General features: G+C 50.9%; 1 protein-coding gene across 1 annotated transcript in view; it reads right to left on the bottom strand.

Moving 5' to 3' along the window:
- LOC122192897 (cathepsin D-like) overlaps positions 1 to 266 on the bottom strand; it is a gene marked incomplete at both ends in the record, with an annotated part of 1,136 nt that extends 870 nt beyond the window's left edge. Inside the window, one exon of the mRNA XM_042893574.1 lies at positions 40 to 266. Within this exon, the coding sequence (XP_042749508.1) occupies positions 40 to 266 (227 nt within the window). The remainder of the gene's footprint in view (positions 1 to 39) is intronic.
- Positions 267 to 397: the final 131 nt, after the last annotated feature.

Consider the following 397-nt stretch of genomic DNA (forward strand, 5'->3'; position numbering starts at 1 on the left):
GAGTCAGTGCCACCAAGCATTAGTTCTCCTCCGGGTTGCCCTTCTGGGTCCCTGTTCAGGTAGAAGGAGAAGATGTTCTTGTCCACCAGCTTCTGTTGCATCAGGTTGTCAAAGACCGGAAGCACGTTGTTAACAGAGATATGAGGGTAGCCCATGCCCAAGATGCCATCAAACTTGGCTGCAACAAATACGATTCCAGGCTGCTTGGTGGCTTCTCCAAAGATCTGTTTCTCCACCTTGATACCTCTTGCCTTTGACTGGTCAGACTTACATGGAACCGATACAGTGTCCTGGCTCAGGTACCCAGAGAGGCTTCCTGAGCCGTAGTGGATGTCAAAGGACGTGCCGTTCTTCACATAGGTGCTGGACTTGTCACTGTTGTACTTATGGTGGACCC

Source organism: Lagopus leucura, unplaced genomic scaffold (assembly GCF_019238085.1).
Source record: "Lagopus leucura isolate 7727_CA_CO unplaced genomic scaffold, USGS_WTPT01 28026-0_obj-0_obj, whole genome shotgun sequence".
In the NCBI taxonomy this organism is placed as follows: domain Eukaryota; kingdom Metazoa; phylum Chordata; class Aves; order Galliformes; family Phasianidae; genus Lagopus; species Lagopus leucura.